Source organism: Passer montanus, unplaced genomic scaffold, assembly GCF_014805655.1.
Source record: "Passer montanus isolate IOZ18808 unplaced genomic scaffold, ASM1480565v1 scaffold23, whole genome shotgun sequence".
Classification (NCBI taxonomy): domain Eukaryota; kingdom Metazoa; phylum Chordata; class Aves; order Passeriformes; family Passeridae; genus Passer; species Passer montanus.
In genome coordinates this window covers 12,093,210-12,115,265 of record NW_024366926.1, presented here as the reverse complement: position 1 = coordinate 12,115,265, position 22,056 = coordinate 12,093,210, and the positions used below count along the sequence as shown (strand labels likewise).

General features: G+C 51.5%; 1 protein-coding gene across 8 annotated transcripts in view; it reads left to right on the top strand.

The window, feature by feature from the left end:
• ALPK1 (alpha kinase 1) overlaps positions 1–20,710 on the top strand; it is a 31,653-nt gene extending 10,943 nt beyond the window's left edge. For 3 of the 8 annotated variants that reach the window (XM_039710513.1, XM_039710514.1, XM_039710515.1), the window contains 14 exons: positions 249–458; positions 3,480–3,634; positions 10,673–10,871; positions 11,750–11,809; positions 12,432–12,518; positions 13,198–13,274; positions 14,223–14,318; positions 14,703–14,807; positions 15,162–17,169; positions 17,432–17,585; positions 18,083–18,245; positions 18,336–18,522; positions 18,782–18,985; positions 20,368–20,706. In XM_039710513.1, coding sequence (XP_039566447.1) covers positions 344–458; positions 3,480–3,634; positions 10,673–10,871; positions 11,750–11,809; positions 12,432–12,518; positions 13,198–13,274; positions 14,223–14,318; positions 14,703–14,807; positions 15,162–17,169; positions 17,432–17,585; positions 18,083–18,245; positions 18,336–18,522; positions 18,782–18,975 — 3,600 coding nt within the window. In that variant the 5' untranslated portion in view covers positions 249–343 and the 3' untranslated portion in view covers positions 18,976–18,985; positions 20,368–20,706. Of the gene's footprint in view, positions 1–248; positions 459–2,036; positions 2,184–2,222; positions 2,400–3,479; positions 3,635–10,672; positions 10,872–11,749; positions 11,810–12,431; positions 12,519–13,197; positions 13,275–14,222; positions 14,319–14,702; positions 14,808–15,161; positions 17,170–17,431; positions 17,586–18,082; positions 18,246–18,335; positions 18,523–18,781; positions 18,986–20,367 lie in introns of those variants that run through there. The other 5 variants (XM_039710516.1, XM_039710510.1, XM_039710517.1 and 2 more) reach the window with 5 other exon arrangements.
• The last annotated feature ends 1,346 nt before the right edge of the window (positions 20,711–22,056 follow it).

The following is a 22,056-nucleotide window of genomic DNA, read 5'->3' as shown; positions in this document are numbered from 1 at the left end:
CGGCTGAGCCCGAGTCTGCCGGGTGGAGGGGGCTTTGTCACCTCCCTGCTCGGGGTGTCAGGGCTCCGCTGACAGCCCGTCCTGTCTCCTGGCACCTCAGAGATGCTGCCCGGGAGCCTGCAGTGATTCCACGCACTCCTCTGATGAAGTGTTTTCTTCTGCTTCCCCCCATCCTTTCCCCCTGCTTGCGCCTTTGGGATAACCGATGACACTTTAGTTAATCATTTCCCCCCTCCTTTGTCTGCCAGGTACCTCAGCCTCCCAGGGACCCTTTTCCCCGGGAGCCCGTGTCCTCTCCCGAGCAATCCATCGCCTCACAGCCCCGGGATCCCTCGGTCGGGCCATGGAGGGGCAGAGCGCCGTGGCCGCGCTGCTGCAGGAGTGCCAGCGAGCCCTGCACGCCGAGCTGCCGCCGGCCCCGGCCCCGGCGGAGCACCGGGAGTACCGGCGCTGCCAAGGTGAGCTCTGCCCGGGAGAGGCGGCAGCGCCCCTGCCCTATTTCTCGTCTCCGTCAGTGTCAAGAGGTGCCTGGGTTTCGAGGCCGTGAATGGGATGCAGGCAGGGGAAGAAGTGCACTTTGTTGCAGTGAATTGCTGTCAGTTCTAATTTTAGGCTTCAGTAAACATGAGGCTGTAAGGAACAGTTTAGTTTGGGAAGAACAATGCCCAAAAGTTTGCTGATGCACATAAATTTCAGTTATTAAAAAAAAAAAAGAGAGAGAAAGAGAAAGGAAAAAAAAGGATGCAACTTCTGAATAAGGGCACATATTTCCTCTCCTTTCATAGGAGCTGGGGGAGGGCCCTCTCTGTTTGTCAGTTTCTCCTCATATATTAAAGAGCTCATTGCCCGAATCTTTATCTTGTAAAATGTGTGTGACCTCTATAAGTGGTGTCCAAGGGAAAAAAAAAAAAAAAGGAAAAAAAAAAAAAAAAAAAAACCCAAAAAACCCCAACCCTTTGCAATATCCCTGTTGAAAGGAAAATCCATGCTAGCTAGAGGCTGGAATAAATAACCAGGAAAGGAAGCAGCGTTTAGCGAGGGCTAAATAAATAATAAAAGGATTCCACATTTGCTTCAGTGCTGGCGTTACCTGCTGCAATTTTGGCAGGGCTGCGAAGGGAGGGGTTATTATTTCTCCGCTGCAGCGGTACTGAGGTTCCCCTTTGCGTGCCACATCTGCGGCACTGCCCGCTTCCCAGTCCGGTGTTAATCATGTTTCGTTTTCGCCGTGCTTGAGTGGCTCGGCCCCGACGTTAATGTGATCCTTAAACCCCTTTGTTCGTCCCGGGGCGCCGAGCCGTTGGGAATATGTTTTTCCGAGCATCCTTGTTCTTGCTGGGAGGTCAGCTGCCTTTTCCTGAAGCACCTAAGTCTGTTTGCGCTGGAGGGTGGCGTGGAGGTTTCTGTTATGGATACTGGAAGATTTTTCTCTCCTCTTCTTTTGTTTCCAACAAAGGGCACTTTGTTTCCTCGTCGCAAATTCTTTTAAGTTTTATTGTGGCTCGGCAGAATAGGCTCTTGAACTCCTAATCAGGTAGCGCTTCCCCCACCCACCCCATCCTCCTCCCTCCTTTTCTCCTATTAAATGCCACAAAGTATGAGAAATAATCAGTTTAGTTCCAGATAAGGTGAATCAGTGCCCTTATAATCACTCGATTGGACACGGTCCTTCAGGTAAACTGCTTCAGGAAATGGGCCATCAGAGCCTTGAGTGCTGCTCGGGCTTTTCCGAGCGCCGTGTTCCTGTCAGCTGGAAGGAAAATACCCAGCAGCGGGGTGGTGACAGCGACATTAATAACTGCTGGGGCTCTCCGCCCGGCCAGGGCAGCTCTCGGCTTCGGGGGGACCCTCCCGGAGCAGGGCCCGAGGGGCTTGCCTCGCCCCCCTCTCCTGCCGGGGCTGCCTTTGTTCCCCCCGGCTTCCTCAGACCCGCATCCATGAAAATGATGGGGAGAGCAGGAGCACATACTGGTCTCACTTTAGGGGGCAGAACGGGTGTTGGTTGGGTCTGGATTCCTTCTTTATTTCTGTTTTAGGCCAGGAATCATCCCAGTCCACCTCCGTGACCGTTCAGACTCGGTTAAGTAATGAGTTTAAATTGCCAGCAGTGAGAACAGCTCTCTGTTACCAGGGCAAACTCTTGTCCTTGGAGCTGGATCTTCCTTAGGAAAAGACTCAGGCAGGTCAGTTGTCCCCCTTCTTTCTACATGGGAGATAAGTCTTTCTCTGTACTAATTTGTTCCTTCTGATGAGGTGACTATCCCCATGCTGAGGTGGATTTGCTCCCGCGCTGATTTTCCAGCGTGAGGGTGGGAGCAGGACCTCCTCTCCCCATCAACCCTGGCACTTGGCCACCTTGCCACGGCATTCAGGGCTGAGCCCCTTCAGGCACCAGGAGGGTAAGGAAATTGGGCTTTACTTTAAGCCAGGATGTGTAACAGGAAGATTTCCAATCCCTGCGTTTCCTTGGGATGGCAACAAGTGAGAAAAGGTGGGCTGGAAAAAGCAGGAGCATTGTAAACTTGACTTTTTTGGAAGTGGGCCCTAAATGTCCAACTTCCTGTTTCTTCCCAGGAAAACCATACCTGTGAATGTGCTGCAGTGCTAGCATGTAATATCCTTTTGATGAAGTTCATTTTCTACAGTCCCTGCATAAAGGATTGATTTAAAAATATGTAGCAATGCATTTATTGCGTTGCCTTGTTAAAGCAGCGATGGTCTCTGTCAGGGGCTTTTTTGGGGGGGATTAATGGCCAGAAGGGGCCAGATCTGCAGCTGATGATCACCATTAACCCCATCTGGTCAATAATCTTTGTTAATCCACTTTTATTGGCCAGAGAGGCTGCCCAGCCGAGTGGTTAGCACGGCACAGCACACCCACATCAGCCCTGCTGCAAGGAAAATGAAACCTGGGCTGTGGCTGGAAGGAAGGGACAGATCCAAGCCCAGATCCCGGGCTCTGTGCTCCTAGCAGTTGCTTCCTTAGTTAGATCAGGTTGGAGATCCACCCAAAGCTGATGGAGTGGCTTAGGACCAGTATGGAGAGGGAGCAGGGAGGGACAAACCGCCCAAGAGCTTGTGCTTAATGCTCATTATAACCCTTTAGATTTCTGTCTGGTTGCCCTCTGTGGTCCAGGTTTATCTCCCAACTTCGAAGTGGCTTTCCAGGATGGCTCAGCCACTGTCACCTGAGCAAAGGGGACAGATGGGGGGGACACAGGGGAAGAGGTTCCCTCCTGCCTCTTCACGCCCAGGCAGCCACTAGCCGGCCCGACTTCCTGCTAAAAGCCTTTTTAATGGCTGGAGGCTCCCATTTCCCTGGAGGGCAGTGCAGCCAAGGGGAACTGATGGCAGGGCAGCTCCCCACGAGGCTGAGAGCCCTTGGAAGCAGCTGGGAGAAACCTTTTTGAGGGGCTGGCGCGGCGAGTGCTGCGGCTGAACCTGCTGCAATAGCCTCACCTGCTCTTTGACCCTTTCAGCCCTGCTTCCTGAGGAGCTGAGGAGCCTGCTGGAGGAGGCAAAGGAAATGAAGTGGCCCTTTGTGCCGGAGAGGTGGCAGTACAAACAAGAGCTGGGCCCAGAAGACAAAACAAACCTGCAAGATATGATCAGCGCCAGGCTCCCTGACCTGCTGGTATGAAGTTCAACACAGCTGGGGTGTAAAATGTCCTGATGAGGTGCTCAGGGGGTTTCACAGGGCACTTCTGCTTCTGTTTCCACTAAGGTGATGCTTCCCTCTTCCCTGCCATTATAATAACACTAACATGCCAAATGTTCACGTAGTTTTTTTTGTTGTTGTTGTTGTTTTTTGTTTTTTTGTTGTTTTTTTTTAAACCCACCAATTTGACAAGAATGCTGTGCTTGGTTTAATTCTGCTCTTCAGGTAGGTCATGAGTCACTCGCTTTAGCAGGGCTTGCACAGTTCCTCACCTGCTCTTTTTCCAGTAAAATTACCTGGCAGAATCCCTTGAGGACCAAAGCTGGCCAAAACCTAGGCAGGAAAGGCAAGGATTCAATGTGATTTCTCCCGTGAGAGATTTCTCCTGTGAAAGGAACTGCAGAATCCCAAAGGTCCTTGGGGATCCCATCCCCTAAGGTGATGAGTTTGAGCTTAAAGATTAGACAGTGGCAAGAAACGTGGATTACTTTTTGCTTTTCTGATTTTCCTGATTTACCCTTTTCCCACGGTAAATGCAATATCTGGGCTAAGGGCTATCCCTTTGCCGGGACAGGAATGAAGACGAGCTTTGTGACTTTTGTGGGGGGTGTTTTTTGGTGCATGTCTGAAGGCAACCCCATCCCGTTGCTGCCTGTTGTTAGCTCCGAGGTGGCCAGGAGATCTCACCTGCCCCGGGGAGCCCTGCCTCAGTGAGGCCAGCAGCTTTTCTTCGGGAGCAGCTGTGATTCCTGTGTGGAGCAGTGGGGAGCTCAGCAAAGGCACTGCGGGGCTGGGAAGTGGCAGCCCCAGCGTCCCCAGCTCCTGGCGGGGCTCCTGGGTTTCCCCGGGGAGTGGCTGCTCTCAGCTATTTGTTTTCTCTCTCCCTTTGGTGTGTGTGGCCTCAGACAGAAATTTATGGCAGAGGTTGACCTCCTTTACAATCCCGGCTCGGCTCCCTGTAACGGGAGCGTTTGGGAGCTCCCTCCCGGGAGAAGCACCTGCAGCAAGCTCCCCGAGAGGCCTGGCTAGATGGGAGATTAATGTGGCTCTAATGGTGGGGCCGTGTTCGCCGCATTATGCCCTCTCCCCAGGTAGATGGATCTTTTCTGGGATGATACCAATTATTTATTGCTGAAACATCTGTTGATAACTGCAGCTGCCCTTGTTAAACAAAGCCTACCGTGGGGTCAGGGACTATAGGGACCTCAAATCCTCCTCCGTGCTAGTTTTGGGCTATTCACCCACACCCCCTGAAGTCCATTGGTCGCCGTTGTCTCCAGTGTTTCATCCTGCGGTGGAAAATACTTTGTAAACGTTGTGCTGCCTTTCCCCATGTGCTTTGAAGTATTTTTTCATCTTCATCGGTAATTTATATTCCAGTGCCATTGTACCATGGGAAAAAGGGAAAACCTTTTTTGTTTTCCATTTAATTGTAGATAGACTGACATTTTGACCTGTATTATTAGTATTAGTCAGGAAAAGGGATTTTTTTTCCCCCTTCATCCATTCCTTCTCCCCTCTCTTTTTTATTTTAAATAAAATTTCAAGGCAGAGCAAAGGCTCCCTCGGTTCTTTGAATAAAAAGCTGGGGGGGAAATGAGGCTGAAGAGAAGTGATTACAGTGTGATGAGGAAAGATAAAAGTCTGAGCAACTTTTTTTTCTTCCTTATTTTTTTTTTGGCATGAGGGACAGAAGGATAATTTAATTCCCCTAAGGACAGAAAAAAAAAATTAGCCTTTATCGATTTATTGTTCAGAAAAAGAAAAGGAAAAAAAAAAACCTTTAAAATTTTTTCCCCTCTCTGTTTATTTTAATTTGCCATGCTTAGAATAAGTTCATAAACCGTGATTCATTACATTTGAGGAGCGCTTTGAGAGCCGTGAATGAAAGGCGCTTCATTTCCATAACACACTGGCCGTGCTGCAGCGGGCAGCGCTGCCTGCCGCCGCTCTCCCGAGGATGGCTCGCTCTGGGAGGGGCTCAAAAGCTCCATGGGACCTCCGCAGGGAGTAAGAGGATTAGGCTGAGGCTTCAAGGCTTTGCCTCGGCCTTCTCGAGCTTTTAAAAAACAAGTGGGATCGTCGGGAAGGCACAGCCGCCTTCTCCAAGTGCTCTCCTTCCTCTGTTACTGAGGGATGCTCAGCGCCCCTCTGCATCCCAGAGAAGGTGCAGGGTTTGCTTTGAATTTTAGGGGGGTTTTTTGTCCTTTTTTCCTGACGGGATTCACCACCAGAAGGCCACCACAGTGACAAGCTCAATGTGCCGAGGTTTTCCACGTTTTCCTGACAGGTTCCAGCCAGCCAACCAAGCCCTTCCCGCAGCCCCTGCGGTGGGAAGCTGCACTAAGGCCCAAAGGGTGATAGCCAGCATCTCTATCCAAAGCCAAAACGGGGAAACACGGGGATTTTAATTTATTTAACAGGGCAAAGCAAAGTCAGAATTGTCACAGCATCCTCGCTGGCAGGGATCGAGAAGGAGGGATTATTTTTCCTCTCTGAATACCACCTGCGCTGTGGGGTTCGGAATGGGGCTGCAGGTCCCAAAGGGAGGCTGCCAGGGGTGCCCTTCCTGCAGGTCTTGGCTTTCCCAGGAGATGGAATTAGCCCAGTGCTCGGTGAGCAGCCAATAGAGGGCAACATGCCCATGGCCACGGAAGCTTTGATCCCAAAAAACCTGCTGTGGCTTCAGCTGGAGGATGGCTCCATGCATCTCTTGTGGGATGGTTCGTGCTATATCAATATTTTAAGGGGTTTTTTGTTTGGTTGGTTTTTGTTTGTTTTTTGTTTGTTTGTTTGTTTTCCCGTTTGAAAACCCATAGTGATGATGTGGGAAGGTACTTCAATTTCACCATGCCTGTCAGTAATTCCTGCCTCCAGCCGTGGGATGGGAACGATGGGAATACAGAAGGAAAAGCCTTCAGGAGCGGGGCTGCTCTGGTCCTTGTGCAGGCCGTGGATGGGGGAGCTCGGCTCCTGGCCCTGCTGGCACGGCGTCTCCTGGGATTTAACGGGAATATGGAAAGGAGTGGAAAATAAGGCCCTGCAGCCCTTGGCTAATGAGGTGCTGATGGATTGCCATGAGGGAGCCCATTCCAAGGGACTGTGCCCTAACTGTAGGGGTGTGTGTGGCACTCAGGAGCAGGGACTCTTTGAAAAAAGAGCTAAAGCTGAGGATTTCCGTTTCTCCTCCTTCTAACCAGCCCTAAATCGTAGCCCTGGGATCTCGGTCGTCGAGGCTGACCTTTTGCTACCTGCCTCCTCAGAGCTCCTCCTGGGTGATCCCAGTGGGACGGAGAGTGATGTGAGGGATGGATTCCAGCCAGGAATCGGGAATCGCGGCACCCCAGCCTCGCGGGGGCTTTGTAAGTGACAAGTGTGAGAGCTGAGGTGCAGGCAGGAGAGCTTCAGCTCCCCAGGGTGACTGCCCTGCTGCTGCAGAGCACTCTGCCTTCTGCTGCCTGAGTGGGAAAACTGCAGCACAATTTGTGTGGATCATAAAAAAAAAAAAAATTTAAAAGTGAAGCTGGATCCTGGTTTTGTGTAGGGCTGTCACTTCACTTTGCTCATAGGTAGGATTTACTCCTGCCAGAGGCAGCCTCCTGGAGTATTTGCAACTTTAAATGTGTTTCCTCGAGTGGATCGATGTTTTGAGGACACGGATTCAGGGAAGAGTCTCTCATATTTTTAGATGTTAATAATGGTCTTGCATTTGCTCCCTCAGGGGGGTTCTGTCGCTGGTTTTGCTGTATTGAAGTATTAAAATATCTCCTTTTAATGTGCCACAATAGTTTATAAGAGGTCCAGTACAAACCAGGGCCACAAAATGAGTGGCACCCCTGTATCTTTGGTATCAATCAGAGCAGGAGCCCTGCGTGTGACCAGGGTCCCCCAAATCCCTGCTGCCCTGTTGGACCCAGGGCCCCAGGAACACCCCTTCAAGCAGCTTCCTGGGCACTTTAGGAGTTCTCCTTCTGTCCTCATCACTGTTCTTTTTCCTTGAGGGAATCAGGAGTTACTCCCAGCCTCGGTGAAGCAAGGAAAGGTTGGTTGTAAAAGCTGCCCCAGCCTGAGGTGTTGTGAACTGCCCCTAAAGGAGCTGCCTCTGAATTCCCAGCTCTCCGCCGCCTGCAGGGTGAATAAATCGAGATAACGAACAGGGAGAATCCTCATCCGCTCCGAGCCGAGAGGGAGGGCTGCAGGAGCTGCCTGGACCCTTCAGTTTTTAGCGCTGCACAGCGTGGCTGTGCCGTGTGCCAGCCTGCCCCTCCGGACACGTTTCTCTGCCCATCCCCGGGCTGGTGGGAACTGCTGGCGGAGCGGGCTCTGGCTGCCGGCTGGAAGGCTGGGCTGATAGAGCAGTCCGGCTCGCTGACAGCACCTTTGGTCTCTGGGAGCTCGGGCTTTGCCGGCACGAGGGGGAAAGGCTCCAGCCCCATCCATCGGCGCCGTGGCTCTGGGTTTAATCTGACAGGGGAAAGAAATCCGGGCAATTCGTTAGGGTTCAGTGGAGTGCTAACTAGGAGCGGCTCCTGGGAGAGGACTGGGGCACCTGGAAGTGCGTGTGTGCCTCCTGCCTTGTGCACGGAGTTAGGAATTCTTTGCCGGCCGCTCTCAGTGTTGTGGCTTTTTAAACAGGTTTTAAGGCTCGGCTGCAGTCACAAGTGAAACTAGGACTCAGCCGGTCTGAGGCGAGTGGATATCAGCAAACACAGGAGTCCAGAGCACCCACAAAACTGTGGGGACGCTGAAAATCAAATCTTTCTTTCCCCTGCTTTTAATCACGCTGTTTGTCGAGGCGTTTTTCCAAAGGGGATCCTCCTGAGCCCGCAGGCTATGGAGGAGGGCTCGCCTCTGGGATCTTGGCTTTATAAAGAGGGCCGAGAGAGTGGATTAAATCAATATTTCATTTATTTGGGCTTGTAATTCCTCTTCCATCAGCTGCCACATAAAGATTTCCCCCTATTTCCTTCCCCTCCGCCTCCTCCTCATTTACCATGCACCAATAATTTCCCTTTGACGCTTTCCTGCCCGTCCTAGTGCCAGATGGCCCCGGTTCTGAGCTTCTCCCCTCTCTCGGGAGCGGTCCCCATTGTCAAGGCGGAGGAGGCGTCGTGGCTTTGAACCCAAAGCCGGGACCCGAACTTCGGCAGGAGCCGAGCCCGCTAATGCGGGGCGCCGTGCGAGCCGCACGCCCTCCCTCCCTCCCTCCCGGCGAAACCCCCTCGCCAGGGGCTGCTTTGCATCTCCCCCAGTGCTCCGTGTATAGAAATCTGGAGCAAATTTAATTCCCCCGCCACCTGATTCCACTTCCCAGCCGCGGCGAGGTTCCCTTTGTGTCCTAAACTCAATTAGGCGGATCCATTTCACGTCGCGGGCACAGATGTGAAAACAAAGTGCGCGCCCACCTCGCTCTGTGCCCCTCTCCCTCTCCCTCTGAAGCGTCAGGGAAAGTGAGTAAATCTGCCTGGTTCTGCCCGGGGATGGAGCAGGCTGAGGCATCCCGGCTTTCCCAGGCTCTGGGAGCCCGGCTCATCCCGGGAGGGCTCCCTGTGCCCTGGGGGTGCTGAGGAATTCCCCAGCCACACGAGCTGGCAGGGAATGAAAGGAGCGGGTGTTCATTTCTCCGTGTCCCGCTCGGCTGACACGGAGCCGTGGCGCTGTGTGCCACACAGCATGCCTCCCAAAAAGGGGGAAAAAATAGCCCGTTTCTCCCCCTGGCTTGACTTTTCTGCATTTTGTGTCCATTTGGGTTTGGAGAGGGACACAAGAGGTTTCGGCATTGAGGGGCGAGTTAAATTATGCAGCTGCAAGACTGCCAAGCCCTTCAGAATAGGATGCTTCGTTTAGATTTTCCACAATGCTATTGAAGTGCTTATTTTCCTCCTGAAGAGACACAAACAGATGCAAACTTCTGTAAACACTTTAGAAATGAATTCAGTGAGTTTGGCCTCTCAGCAGTGCTCAATAGCTGACAGAAAAATGTCTAATTAGTGCAAGTGGAAATAATAGGGCCACTTGGATTCCTTCCATCCTCCTCCAAGTCTACTTTTCCTAGGAACTCAAAGGCCCTTTTGTTTGGTGGGTCACCCTCTCTCAGGCTTTTGTGCTCCCATCTATTAAAGGAAGAAGGGGAGGAAAAAAAAATAGATTAGGCGATGCTCTGTGCTTAAATATATGGCCTGTTGATGAGCATTTGGAATGGCTGGTTCGCAGTGTCAGTTTACAGGTGCTTGGAGAGGGGGATTCCTCCATTGTTGGCCGGCACAGGCGGGGTTGTGCCTGCCGGAGCTTCAGGAATCCTTTTCAAGAGCCATCCTCTTAGAAAATCCAACTGGGCTGAGGAAAGAGGGGAAAAAGAAAAAAAAAAAAAAAAAAAAAGAGGGGAAAAGAAAATTTGTACGAATCTGCCTTGCTGAAGTGCCATGCCCATAGCAGGCCGTGCCCAGCATGGGAAGTGACAGGCTTTTGGCAAATGTCCCCGGCTCCACGTGGGACTTCGGCACCTGTGGTGAGGCTGGGTGTGTCCCACGGCTGCCTTTGCTAACGGCAGGGATCTCAGGAATCCTGCGAATTCCCCGTGTGGGTGCTGCTGCGGGCACCCAGCAGAGCTCACAAGCACTTAGCAGTCATTGAGGATGGCCTGCAGGGGAAAAACGTGGGATTCCCGGCCTGCTTGTGGTGGAGAGAGGAGTGGGTGGCCTGAGCTCCAAATGGGACAGTGGCCACAGTGACCACCGCTTCCAGCCTTCCCAGCCTCACGCCCACCCTTTTCACCTAATTGCTGCCGGGCACGACTTAAATCCATTAGCAGACCACCAAATTCCGCAGTTCCAAATGCCAGGCAATTAAAAAAAATCCAGAATTACACCTACAACTCAAACAGAATAAACAGCTGGCACCATCTTAAGCAAACACGAAAATGGGCTGAGGAACAGAGCTGGTGAAGCTGAACATTTTCCAGCGCTCCTGAGGCCGCCTGTGGATTTTTTAAAATTTTTTTTTAATTTTTCCCAGGCTTATCTGAAGGCGTGCATCCTGGTGAGGGACAGCAGCACCGCCACGGCCGTGCTGTTCCTGCTGGACCGCTTGCTGTACTGGCTGGACGCCTCCAGCCGGCTCCTGCGGCTGGCCAAGGGGCTGCACCGCCTGCACCCCGGCGCTCCCATCAGCCCGCAGCTGCTCATCCGCCAGGCCCGCCTCGCCGCCAACGCAGGTACGGCTCTCCCAGCCCCTCCGGCAGCCTCTTGGCTCGGAGGGGACACTCGGCGTGTCCCCCGGGGCGCGGTGACACGCTGGCCGTGCCGCCGCTGCGGGCGCGCTTCCCCTGCCGGCCCCCTTGAGCCCTGCCCGGCTCCTCTCGGTGGCACAAAGGGGCCGGCGTGAAGGGTTTCGGAGGCAAAAGAGGGAGAGAAAGTGGTGAAAGGGTGTGGGAAATACTAATTGGGGCTTTTGTTCCTCAACAAACCTTCCCTGCTGGTTTCAAACGGGGCTATCTGAATTGCTGCGCTCCTGAGCAAGGGCCTCGAGAAAAGGAAATTAGAGTCCTGGCATTTTCTCTGCACTGTCCCAGCTGCTTTTTATTTTTCAGTGGGGCCACTTGACTATGCCAACAATGCAGGTTACAACTCCTCCGGGATGAAAAAGTAAAATTCCATCATTCCTGTAACATGGACAGCACCTGAAGGGTTTTTGACACATTTTCCGGTGGCTGTGCTTTCCATGGAGATACCTCAATGGGTTTCCAAAGCCCACGTTTCCTTGGGACAGAATCCAGCAGCATTGCTGCTGAAGGAAGCAGAAGGAAGTAGGCTAGACTACTTTCTTCTGGAGCGGGGGGGGGTGGGAATAAGAGCTGGGAATCCCAACAATCTTCCGGGGATGTATGATGTGTAAAATAAAAAAGATGCATTCACGATTCCATGTTACTGTACAACCACATGTTACAGAAGGTGGGGCACCTGCGTTTCTGGCTGTGGACAGCAGCAGTTCTATGTGCAGGTGATACCTGACGAGTGTTTTTATTCATCTCATGCCACAATACATTTTTATGGTCATCTTCTATCTTTTTTTTTTCCTTTGATTTTCAATCAGGTAAACTTTTAAAAGCTGAATATATCCTGAGCAGCCTGATTAATGACAATGGAGCAACGGGTATGTGTAAATTTCTTTTCCAATTTCGTACTTGCAATTTTGCTGCGATTTTTGATCCAAATTTTAACAGTTACACCAGCCAAAACCAACCCCAGTAATGACTCCTTACATCACATCTCTCTTTCCTTCATTCTCTCCCAAAATGTGGGAACGTTACTTTATTTTTGAAATTTCTGTCATTCATCTTTGTATACCTTCACTTGGGTGGGAAAATATCCTGAATGGAGAAGTTTAACCTGTGGAGCAATTTCAAGGAACTGGGTGATGTAGGAAACTCAGGCAACTCTATCCCCTCAAAAACCAGATTGCTGGGGTAATGTTCAGCCTGATCTTACAGACTAAATTCCCACTGATCTCACAGACTAAATAAATACTTTATTCTTTATGTTTTATTTTCCTTTCTTCAGGGTTTCTTCCGTGGGTATGTTCAGACTGTGAAAATTGAGGCAGTTCAGGGTTCTCTTGGTCTGTTTTCCCTGGGAAGCTGGGATTCTCATGTGGAAAGGGCCTCCATGCAAGGAGGAGAGTCCTGGCAGTTTGCTGGGATTCAGGTAGCCCTTGGAGGCTGAGAAAGACAGGAATATTTTTCATTCCATGCCAAGTTTTCCCACCCCTCCTGCAGGAACCTGGCGGTACGCCGAGGAGAGCGATCGGGTTCTTGTTCAGGCAGTCTGCCTGCAAATCAGGGGACAGATCCTGCAAAAGCTTGGTAAGGCTCTCTTCTGAAAGCTTCCACTCGAGGTTCCCCCCTGTTTGTTTTCCCCTTTAAAATGTTACTCTGGGCACATGTCAGAATTTTGGCTGGTGGTGAACACGCTGTGCCCATAAAACAGGCACAGAGGATGAGGGGTTGCAGACCCATGTCTTTGCAGCAAGAGCCTGGAGCCATGTGCCAAGCAAGCATTTTTCAGGAGTTATCATTTCATTTCTGATCTCTTCACCTGAAGCCAAGGAACAACCTGAAACGTTCCCTTTTTCTCTGTGCCACTCCGTGTTTGTCCCAAATTCACGATTCCCAAAGGCAGGTGGTAGTTTTATCACAGGGACATCCCAGCAATGTCCTCTCTCAAGACAGGAAAATCTCTGATTTTCAGCAGGATGGGCTTTTGTGTTCAGGGTTTGGCACTTGAGGCAACAGCCTTCATTTTGTGCTTTTGGTTTGGGACACCAAATCTTCCACGACTGTGGAGCTGAAGTCTTTTATGAGGACAAAATGGATGTTTGTGCACAGCCAAAAGCTGAAGGAAACCCATAAATGCTCAGAGTCACTGAAGCAGATAACCATGGCATGGTTTTATCCCGTTCTGAGGACCTGAGGTGTAAAATAAGCTGTGGAAAGGCATCCCTGGCAGAACCCTGCTCAATGCCTGTTTTCTGGCGTGTTTCAGGGATGTGGTACGAGGCAGCAGAGTTGGTCTGGGCTTCAGTCGTGGGATACTTCCAACTTCCTCAGCCAGATAAAAAGGTAACATCTCCTTTCCTCTCTGCATCTCCCTGCCAGCCCAGTGACCAGTCCAGCTGAGCTCTGGTTTCCCTCAGTGGCACACCTCAGCTGGGGTTAACAGGCAGCACAAAGTCTGTGTTCCGCGTTGTTTCCGCGTGCATGCACCGCCTCAGCCACGCTGCTTTCCCTGCAGGGGGGTGAAAGCAATGCTCCCCATGGAGCACAGCCATCTCAAGTGACCCCAGCCCTGAGGATGCCTCTGGTGCCTCCAGCAAGGACAGCTTCATTCCAGAGAGCAGCCACAGATTTTGGCTGTTTGTTAGGATTAGAGCGATTTTTTTTCTGCCCTCCAAGCGCGTCTGTGGTGGGTGATGGATTCCCCTGGCCCTGCAGGACCCGAGCACCTCACACAGCCACCCTGCCTGTCCCTGGCCCCTTTGTGAGGCTGGGCAGGGACATCCTCCCTCTGGAGGTGGAGCAGCAGTCACGCCATGTGTCCGTAGCTAAACAGGAATGTGAGCCTAAGCCTGGCGAGTCCCGGGGTGATGCTTGGAGAGGGTTTGTAATTGGACCCCAGCATAAGGTATCCCACAAACCCCAGACCTTGTCACCTCTTGTCTGCCATGTCTTCAAGCTTGACCTCAAGCTCAGAAAGTTTCTGTGCTCTCCATTTCAGCGGCAGCAGGGCATTCTGCAGTAAATTTTGTGAAAGCAATTATTTCTCAATTATTTGGCCAGGCAGGCCCTTGGGTGGCATCAAGTCTTCTAGATTACTGCACTTCCTGCAAGTAAAATTAATAAAACCATACCAAGATGACATCTCTGGATTTCTTAGCCATGCTGCTCTTTGGATTTTGTTTGTGTGTTGGTTTGTTTGTTTTTCTGGCATGTTCTACACAACAGAGCAGTAAAATTCAAAATACAGGGGAGAAAAAAACCCACTATGAAAATGTTTAATTTATCTTTCAGGGAATTGCCACATCCTTGGGTATTATGGCAGACATCTTTGCTTCCATGGATGAGCAGGATTATGCACGCTTCAAAAGCAATGCTGACATTGACCTGGTGAGGCTTGGTTTGGGATTTTTGTGTGTGTGGGTTTTCACGTGCTCTCAAATTCACCACACATTTCCTGTCCCATGCTGAGAGGGCTGCAGGAACTTCCATTGCTCCCAGTGAAAAAGCTCAGTAGCAGCTAGATGGGAGAATGCCTGGCTTCAGGAAAAAGAACATATTAAGAGTATTTTATAGATGGCATATATTTAGAATATTTATAGAGTCAAAAGTGACACACCCGTGGTAAACCTTAGCAAAAAGGGTCCTGCAGAAACAGACCAGGCTCTTGTTTAAGATATGATTGTCCCTGCCTAGCAAGCACCGTATATTTGGAAATAAAGTCCTTGACTTGAGGTTTTTCCCTTATGTTTGGGTTTTTTTTCCTTCCATCAGAGCCTCCTGCAGGAGTTCAACCACTGCCTGTTGTCGGCGGCCGAGGCCTGCAGGCTGGCAGCTGCCTACAGCCAGTACACGCCCCTGTTTGTCCTCACGGCCGTGGTGAGAGGTGCTCCTCCCTCTGGAAGTGGGGTCTGTGCAGGGGAGAAGCCCAGGCTGCTCAGTTTGGCTCTGGCATGGCTTTCAAGCAGCGCATCACACAGGGTGTCTGTGTTGAGGGCTGGGTTGGTTGTATGTGTTGCAGAAAAGCTATCCACAGAGTGAGGATGGGCTTTCAAGCCCTGGGAGTGCTGCTTCTCCTAGAACTACAGCTGTATTTCAAAGGATAAAAAAAGAGAAAGTTTATTTCCTCCAGGAAACACAGCAGCAGGCAGTTAGAGTCGAGCTTCGCTTCAAACTGTGTAAGGGAAAGAAACATGTTTTTAATTCCCTCATTCCTCTTTGATCCCCTCCCAGAACATCCGTGGGATGTGTCTGCTGTCCTACAGCCACTCCAAGGACTGTCCCCCAGAAAAGAGAGAGTTCTACTTGTCTGAAGCCAAGGAATCCTTCGAGGTGGGGCTCCTCACCAAGGAGGAGCAGAGTGCCATCCCCAGCAGGCAGGAGCTGCACAGTTTCATCAAAGCCGCCTTCTGCCTTGCCACCGTGCACCGCTGGCTCCACGGGGAAAGCCAGGAGCTCCGTCAGGTCACCCAGCTGTGCAGGGAAGCCCTGGGCAAGCTGCACTCCTACAGCACCTCCTCCCCAGAGGAGGAGGATAAGGGGATGCTGGCCAAAGAGATCATGTGTCTGATTGCAGCCGTGAGGAGGCGCCTGCGGGTGGGAGGCTTCCCCAACTCCGATGCCAGGTCTTATGTCCCAGACAGTTATAAAGGCTCGGTACAAAAACCTGTCCTGCAAGGGAAAGCCAGCTTTGAGAAAATCCTTGCCAAGCATTCCCAGCACCACCTGTCAGTGTGCCAAGTGTTTGAAAAAACTTGCAGGATTCATAAAACCACACCGGGAGAGACCCAGGTGGGAGCTTGTATCACAACCCTAAGAACAGAGACCAAAACTATGGACACCGTGTGTACTGCTGAGGACACAGTTCACCAGAGGAATGGTGCTGTGAAAATCTTGGGCTCACCAACAGCAGGAAGCAGCTCAGAGGGACTCAATGGCCAAAGAAATCAAGACATTGGCTCTGGTGTGATGAAAATTTCCTTCAAAGAAGAGATGGAGCCATTAGAAATTGAAACAAACAGCAAAAAAGATGTTTTCAGCAGGGGGCAAGACAGGAGCCAAAGCACTACTTCTGAGAACTCTTGGTGCAAGCTGTCCAAATCCAGTTACTCTTCCAGCTGGGAGGAGCTGGGCTGTAATAGCAGCAGAGAGTCCCTCAGGGACGGGCAGCAAGGGGAGAAGGGCTCAGTGGAGGAGCAGTGCTGCACCACAGAACCCGATGGAAGCAGCCAGGACACGCCCCTGTGCTCCTTGCCCACCAGAGCCTGGCATCCTGCTCCTCGGGAGCCCCTCCGTGGCTCTGGGGGGTCTCCTCAGCATTCCTTAGCGGGGTGTGCCCCTCGAGCAGGGAGGATGGTGGAGATGGAGCCTCTCCGCCGAGGAGAGCTGCGGGAGGGAAGACACCGTGGATGGAGCTCTTCAGAAAAGAAAGCAAAGGGCTTGAACAATGAGTTTCCTTCCCTCTCCGTCTCCTGCTCTCTTCCTACAGGGCAGGAGGAGGAGGAGAAGTCCTTTCCCTGCGCAGAGCTGAGCTGCAGGACCAAGGACAGCAGCAGGGAGGGAAGCATCGCTGGCTTTGAGTGGCTCCACTCAGGAGAACCTGCAGATAGCACAGAGGATCCCTCGTTTGAGGCACAGCCCGCCCAGAACAGGGACACTTCTGTACCATCAACAAACACCGGGCCAAAAGCAGGCAGTGGCTCCTCTGTGCCTGGCTGGGTGGGGAAATCTGCCCCGCTGGGGAGCAGATCTCTCCAGGTGCCTGAAGTTGACACCCAGGCAGAAACAGCAGATGACACTGAATTCGAGCTCATCAGCGCCGGAGACTTGGTAAAGGATCATCCCACAGCACTGGCTCCAAAGCATGAGGCTGCTCCCAGCCTGCCAGCAGCTTCGCCCTCCCTGGGAAAGATACCCACAGCCAAGCACTTTGACTGTGCCACTACAGAGGAGGAGGGACAGAGGTCTCAGGATGTGATGGGCAGCAAGGGACAATCCAGCTCCTCTCCGAGTTCCTGGATCAAAGCAGCATCGATGCCCACGAGCTCCCCTGCAGGTTCAGTCCCCAGCAGAAGTGGCTTTGCCTTCGTGCCTGGGAGAGTGCAGGAAGAGATCCTGGATGCTCGGATTCTCAGGGATGATGATTACAGGCAGCTTCTGGCAGGGGTGGAGCATGACTGGCTTGTGCAGAGACTGATGCCTACTGGGATCTTTAGGAGCAAAGAGCTTCACAAAGCCTACTGTGAGTTCCCACACAGCAACCTGTGCCTCCACAGAGAGCAAGCTTGGCTCGGGCTTTTTAACACAACATTTCAGCCAGCATTTAATATTTTTATTGCTTTTTACCCCGTTACTTGAGTTTAGATTCCACATGCCATCCCTGAAAACTGTTTAAGATAACGATCATTAAGTTAATTGTAACTAACATGCCAGTCCTCAGCACTGGCTCAGAGCAATCCTGTGGATTTCTCCCTTTTATTTGTGGTGTTTTCTTTTTTTTGTAGCTGCTCTTCTTCTGAAATACTCCAAGAAATCGGGGCTGTGGACAGGCCAGGAGACAGCTGTGTTCATTGGGGATTACCTGAACGTGGCCAAGGAAGGCAAGCAGAGAAATGCCTTTTGGATACACTTCCTGCACCAAGAAGAAAGCCTGGGAAGGTATGGACCCAGCAGGTTTCTGAAACAAAGTGTTCATCCATGCTGCTTATTTGTGAATATGGATAAAAACTGCCTGGTAAGATTTGCTGTAGCAGGAGGATTTTGTGGCTTTCCCAAATGTGTTGGACATTTTGGCAATCTTTCCCACCTCTCCTTGTAGTTCTTCCTTTTTCTAGGAAGGAAAAGCTTCTTTACTGTTGTCCTCTAACAGCTAATGGCAGAGTTCAGGTCATTGCTAGGAGTAGCTTATGAATTATTGTGGATGGAGAGCAATATTTTAATATCTCTGAGTCAAACTCCCACCCCATGATTTGATGGATAATTTTTCACCTCTGTGAGACAGAAAAGAAAATAATTCCACCCAGTTTTAATCGCAGCCATTTCAAATGCATCACCCACAGGCGGCCTTGCTTCTGACATGTTCTGCTTTGCAGTGATGTTCCTGTGTCACAGCACCCAGGACAAACACCATTCCAGGCTCTTCTCCTTTTGCTCAGGTACGTTGGGAAGGAATATAAGGAGGAAAAAGGACTCCTCCACCATTTCAGTGACGTGGAGCGCCAAATGACGGCCCAGTACTACGTGACAGAGTTCAACAAGAGGCTGTATGAGCAGAAGGTCCCTACCCAAATCTTTTACATCCCCTCTGCAGTACTGCTGGTAAGAACTGCCTGCTAAGCCATCCCAAGGACCTGACAGGGAAGGGTGTCTTGGGTCAATGATTGCAGCAGCTGGGCTGTCTCCTTTCAGATCCTGGAAGACAGAACTATAAAAGGGTGTGTGAGTGTGGAGCCCTACATCCTGGGCGAGTTTGTGAAGCTGTCCAACAACACCAAGGTGGTGAAGAACGAGTACAAAGCCACGGAGTACGGTCTGGCTTACGGCCACTTCTGCTACGAGTTCTCCAAGGGATCTGACGTGGTGGTCGACCTTCAGGGTGTGTATGACACTGATGGTTATGCCTCTCACACTCAGCTTCTGGCCCACAGGTGTCTTTGGGGTATTCACTGGGTTAAAATTCTTTGTGTGTCTCACAGGGTTCTGCTTTTGCTGCCATAGGTGGAAACTGGGAATCACTGGGGTGACGTGAAGAGAGGAAGGGCCATGCCAGGCAGAGAGTCCTGAGTGTGCTAATACAAAGGCTGTGGTGTTTATCACGATAAACAAGATATCAAGATGTACCATTTCTTCCACAGGTTGGGTGACAGGTAATGGGAAAGGCCTCATCTACCTCACAGACCCCCAGATTCACTCCCTCAATAGCAAAGACTCACGCTCCAACTTTGGGAAGAAAGGAATTTACTACTTTTTTAATGATCAACACGTGGAGTGCAACGAGATCTGCAGCTGCCTGTCCTTGACCAGGCCCTCGGTGGAGCTGCTGGCCTAGGCTGGCACAGGTCAGTCCACAGAACGACCCGTGAGCTGGGCGCTGTTTTACCCTACACATCTTTGGGAGCAGCTTGTCCAGCAGGGCAGTGAAGAGCTGCCTTCATTTCCCATTCTCCTCCTCCCCCACAAAGCCCCGGCGTCCCGCTGCCCCCGAGCGCTGCGATCATTTCTTTGGGGAGATTTTCTCGGTGAGGAAGGGGGTACAGCATCAGAGTTCCACAAAAAGATGAGTCCCTAACCGACTTTGCTTAAACAAAACCATCCCCTTTTGTTTCTGCAGCCAGCAGAGTTTTTTTAGGCTTTTGTCCCTGCGTTTTAGCAATGCTATTGTTTTCTAGGTGATGTTTGGAAAGATGCCCTATCCCTGGGCCAACTGACTAGAACTAGGTGTAAAGAGGGAGAGGGAAGAGGAGAAAAAAATTAAATCTCTTTATTATGGTGCACAAACCTTCAGTCTTGGGGAGCTGCGCAGCTGCACGGGGAGAAAAATGCATTCAAAAATATAATGCCAGTGTGAATAATCCTTTCCCGAGCGCTGCTCGCAGACTGCTCCAGCTTTGTCAGGTGAACTTGAACCGGGCCATCAGATTTGCGGCCGTTCCCATTGCACACTGTCTGTCACCCCGGGGCATTCACCATCTTGCCTGTTGTTAGGAGCCAGCAAACAATCCATCATTGAGCTGGGCAGTCGCCGGCTGACACGGCGGTGAAATCGGCATGTGACGGGACACTCGGCCCCAGTGTCTCGCAGATTAAAGTGATACAAGGAAACTCACGTGTTACTGGGAAGATTAAGCCCGTTATCTTGTTGTGCAGCCAATAAAGGCCGGCCTTGTCCTCGCTCGGCAGTGGGGAAATGCTGGCTTTAACCAAGTGCCGCATAGCTCCGCGCTCCGGCCAGGAGCGCAGCCGGGCTCCGCAGGGCCAACAAAGCTGCTGGGCAAAACCCCGGGAATCTGCGGGCAGCAGAGGTGCTGTGTTACAGCCTCTCTGCAGAAGCTTTCCCTGCTCTGTAGGGACAATTAAAACCAAACCAAAACCTCCCGGACAATCTCTGCACAGCAAAGTGCCAGCAGACGGCACACGCAGTTCTGCGAGCCCTGGCCCGGTCATGCGTTTTCCACTCCTTCGTGCTCAAAGGAAGGAAAAGAAAATTTATTTAGACATGCTTCTGAATCAGTCCATCCCTATGGAATTTTAATATTTTGCTTTCCTCGTAATATTTCCACCTGGCAACTTAGTTACTTTGTTGGTTTTAGGAGATATTTTGCCACCTCAGCCAAAGTTATGGCTACTCACGGATAAAAGTTAGGGTCGAGGACCAGCTTTAGGTTAAGTTCCCTGTTAAAACAGACATGGAATCACATTCTACTGGTCTTACTCTTCACAGGATTGGGCACACTTTCAGATGTACCAGGCACTCTGTCTTCATCCGGGGCTTGGATACCGGAAATCATGGATTTACAACCTCACCACCTGAAGAGCTGGGGTTCTTCATGGGCATGGCTCCAAACATGTTTAAGTTTGGAGTTTAAGTTATTGGCTGCTATTTGTGATATAAATAGGGGATTATTGTGGACATAAATAATTGACTCTGAGGATGGAGAATTTAATATTTTGGATGCAAATTTCATCTTTTAGCTACTGACAAAAGAACCAATTCGCTGCTATTTTCTCGGTATCAGAATAAATTAATTTGAACAAACTGAGACATCGGGAATACTTTGTGGGGTTTTTTATTAGAAACTGGAAGTTTTTATTGGAGATCCAGTGGCTTATGTTAAATGACTTGCTACCGAGATGCTTTTTGGGCTTGATTAATTGTAGTACTCTCCAAATTCCAACCTGGGTACTCAGTATAACCATTGAGGGCCAGGCTCTGTAAAAGGAGTGGAGCTGTGCTGTGCTGGGACGGTGAAATATGAGATGTAGGGACACCACGCTTGAGGAAACATGAAACATGTTTTCCTCTCACCTAAACTCCAGGACTTGAGTGTAAGGACTTGTGTAAGTGCTGCTGCAAGTCAGGCTTGCTTAAAGAGGTTTTTCCTCCTTCCCTCTCTTCAGGTATCCGGGTGAAAGGCAAAGTCTTGTTAGCTGTGTGTCATGCCTGTGCATTCAAGTTAGTAAATCTGATATCCAGGGAACGAGCTGATGCAACTAAAGCCTGCTAACAGGTAGAATGATTTTCTCACTCGTTTGCCAATAACCTGAGCACTTCAGGGAATTTCTCTTAGAAAAGATGCAGTGGGAAGGGAGCCCCTCGGTTATCCCAACAATACGGGGCTGAGCCAGGTTTCCCTCCCTCCCTCTCCCTCGGAGCCGCAGCATCCCGGGCCATTCCAGCTGGCACAGAGCGGGCACGGCGTGACCCCTCCAGCTGTGAGGCAGCTCCTGCACACGAGGCAGCACGAACCACTCTGCCCCAGAGCCCAGCTGCTGGATTTCGGCTCAGCTCCTTCCCCAGACACAGCCACCCGTGGGGAACGAGGGGAAAGCCTCACGCCAGCAAGCGCAGAGCCGAGCCCGTGCTGCCCGACCTCTTCTGCTTGGAGGAACACGGCGGCAGCAGCTTCCTCGGCGTCTCCTTGCCGCTAACCAGCACCGGGGGATTTGCAGCGAGGTGTTGCTCGGTGCCTGCTGCTGTCACCTGCTGCCTGGAGGGAAGGCCCGGCACACGGGTGCCCGGCGTGCTGCTCTCACCCCTCTCTCCCGGGAGTGACACACGCCACCCTCGCTTCTTCCACTTGGATGAAATCATCTCGCCTCTGCCCGGGCTGAGCGGGAGCAGATGGGGCTGCTGGCCCCGGCGCGTGTGAGCCCGCTGTGCCTCCCGCTGCCCCCTCCCAGCAGAACCTAATCCCATTCCCTAATCCCGAACTTCTCTGCCAAGCTGTTCTTGAGGCGCAGAGCGTATCTTCCGTGCAAGGGGCCGAGTTGTGGACGGTTTGTTTAGCGCGGGAGCCGAGCACGCTGCGCACAGCTCCCGCATCCCGGGAGTTCCCGGGGGGCAGCCAGCGCCCAGGGGAGCGGGGCGAGGGCAGGATCCCCCCGGCAGGCAGCAGGTGCCTCTCCTCCC